The sequence below is a fragment of the Mizuhopecten yessoensis genome, unplaced genomic scaffold (assembly GCF_002113885.1).
Source record: "Mizuhopecten yessoensis strain PY_sf001 unplaced genomic scaffold, ASM211388v2 hete_36116436, whole genome shotgun sequence".
Classification (NCBI taxonomy): Eukaryota; Metazoa; Mollusca; class Bivalvia; order Pectinida; family Pectinidae; genus Mizuhopecten; species Mizuhopecten yessoensis.
In genome coordinates, this window is record NW_018484171.1 from 1 (window position 1) to 2,739 (window position 2,739).

A 2,739-nucleotide genomic window follows, 5' to 3' on the forward strand; every position below is an offset into this window, starting at 1 on the left:
GCTAACTCATTACCAACTCTCTTGTCAATAAAGGGCAGCTAACCTGATTACCAACTCTCTTGGCAATAAAGATCAGCTAACTCATTACCAACGCTCTTGTGAATAAAGATCAGCTAACTCATTACCAACTCTCTTGGCAATAAAGGTCAGCTAACTCATTACCAACTCTCTTGTAAATAAAGGCCAGCTAACTCATTACCAACGCTCTTGTGAATAAAGGCCAGTTAACTCATTACCAACTCTCCTGTAAGTAAAGGCCAGCTAACCTCATTGCCAAATCACTTATTATCAAATCTTTTTACCACGTTTCCTGTAAAAAGAAGGGTTTTATTTCAAACCTTAATAATGGAGGCAAACATTAGTATGTGTTCCTGACCGGGATGACATAAAATTACCATTTATATATCTAGATATATTGTTGACATACGAAACCTCAAACGAAGTATATTGGTTAAAAGAACTTATTGATAGAAGCTTTAAGTATATAACGTGAATATTTCTGGTAAAGCAATGGAGAAAGTACCTTTTTTCTATTATCTTTGCAATAGGTTTTGTAGTTCAGCACTATCTCTAATATTATCAAAACTGTCATGGACAGGATCTCGTCTATTCTGACGACATTTTGGTGTCGGAAGTCAGTTTAAACAAGCAACTGGTGAATTCATGTTGGGATATTCATGCAGTATAACCTTTAACAAACCTACGTTGAGTGTCATCTGCTTAAACGAAAAGGTTAAGTTCCGTAAAAAGTTTTCTCTATAGAGAAGCACGTGGCATCTGTCTGGAACTAGTGTATACTTAGGAAAAACCTCAGATAAAATTTATTAAGGCCCCGTGCCACTTATTGCAACATAAATTACATTGTACTTTACCATTACAAAAAGCTCGCAAAAAGGAGTGGATCTGGGCAGATAATCAGCAACCTGCTTTTGAATCAAAATAAAATTCCATGTAAAACAGTGACACTCGCTTGGGAAGCTTTCATCCTCTGAATAACGACGCTTTGAACGAAGCCCTTGGAGCTGAGCTACAGTTGTAAGATAGGAACAGTGCGGGCTGAAGAACGTCGTAATGTATGCCAGCACATGATTGACAACACCACAGAGCACGCACTGTATTACCAGGAGAGAACTGCCTACGATTGTAACATTGACGAGACTTAACACCAACTCGGACACCCTTTTTATGAAAATTTCTTCATGGCTATTGAAGTTCAAATGTATAGAGCAAAAATGTATAGAAAGGTCAACTAGCTTGATTGGTTAATGTCCGAGCGGTACCATCGAGTGCACTATCGTGCTTTGTGTGCTGCTCAAACTATTGTGCAGCTCGCTATCAGTGCAAAGTTTAATATATCTATATGTATATGCCTTAATCATTGATAAAAACAGGGGATTTGTGGGTATATAAGGCACATGTAGGGCTGAAGTAACACCTTAAGAGTTGATGGTCTAAGACTGCTCCAACACTACAAGTCTTACATACAGATCGACTCAGTTCATTCTTACTACACTACCAATCCATGCCAATTTCTTATCACCTCTCCTGGCAGTTATCGTATTGTTACCTGTGTTTGAATCAGTTAACATGGCGGGGATTATGGTATGATATGGACGTTTAGTTGGGGCGATCACATTTGGGTGCTCTGGATCCAATGAAAATCCACTCCCTCGGTTCTACAACACAGACATGAAATACACTAACACCTGGTCAGTATATGGATCAAGGTACACTGGAATATGTAACAATAACAACCTTCTCTTTCATGAAAATTGTTCTAGACGATAGATATTTGGTATGTTGACTCAAACAGCTTTTGCTTCGAAATACAAATATTGCCATTGATTGTGATGATGTCACCACACAGATACTCAAACAGGTGTACGCTCTATTTAATGTAACACCGACGTTTCCTAACGGAATTCGAAGTGTTGCATTTCATAGTAAGGCTTTCACTTGATGCATACACATTGACAAGATGTTTCCAACTTAGAATGTTAACCATTGGCGTAGTGAAAACAGTGCCAAATACAAGAATAAAATAACTTGTGTAATGTAAATCTAAAAATGATCAGCTATAATTGTTTTATACATTCCCGTAGTATACATAATCCAATTTTCTTAAATATATGCATATAAGCTGCACACAGAACACTTAATTTCTTCTGGTATCGAACTAGATATCATGATGAAAGAAAAAGATACTTCAGACGTTAGTTTAGTCGTAAATGTCATCAAAGGGTGTGTAAGAGGAGCGTTAGTAGACAGATTCCAAGATAACCTTCCCACCACACTGACTATATGATGATACCGACGTTACACTCCTTACCTGTAACGTAAAGCCACACCCCTCGGGAACAATGGCCGAGCCGAACCCCATGAAGTTGCTGTTGATGAAGGAGCATGCATTGCCTTGCGAGTCTGCTGTAGTGAAGTACACAGTGTCGGGGCCAATGTTCAAATCGCCTCTTTTCACATTCGCCATAGCCCTGTGTGCACAAACCACAAAGGAAGTGATTGATGTTCATCTTGATCTGTTGAATTAGACAGACTCTTTGCTTAACTTAAACAAATGCCGTCTGATAACGTTTCTAGTCTACAGTCGAACCAAACGCAACCTGAGTATCATCTTGATCATCTAGATCTAGATACTATTAGTCCATGTATTATTTAGACTTACAACTGTTAGTCCACGTATTATCTAGACCAACAACTGTTAGTCCATGTTTTATCTAGACC

General features: G+C 38.4%; 1 protein-coding gene across 1 annotated transcript; it reads right to left on the reverse strand.

Annotated features, from left to right (window-relative positions):
• Positions 1-1,567: 1,567 nt before the first annotated feature.
• Positions 1,568-2,487, reverse strand: LOC110444405 (putative gamma-glutamyltransferase YwrD; the record flags this gene model as incomplete). Its single annotated transcript, XM_021488785.1, has 2 exons — positions 2,330-2,487; positions 1,568-1,676 (listed from the first exon to the last, which is right to left on the reverse strand). Coding segments are annotated over exons 1-2 (265 nt in total), but the record flags the coding sequence as incomplete, so codon positions are not given.
• Positions 2,488-2,739: the final 252 nt, after the last annotated feature.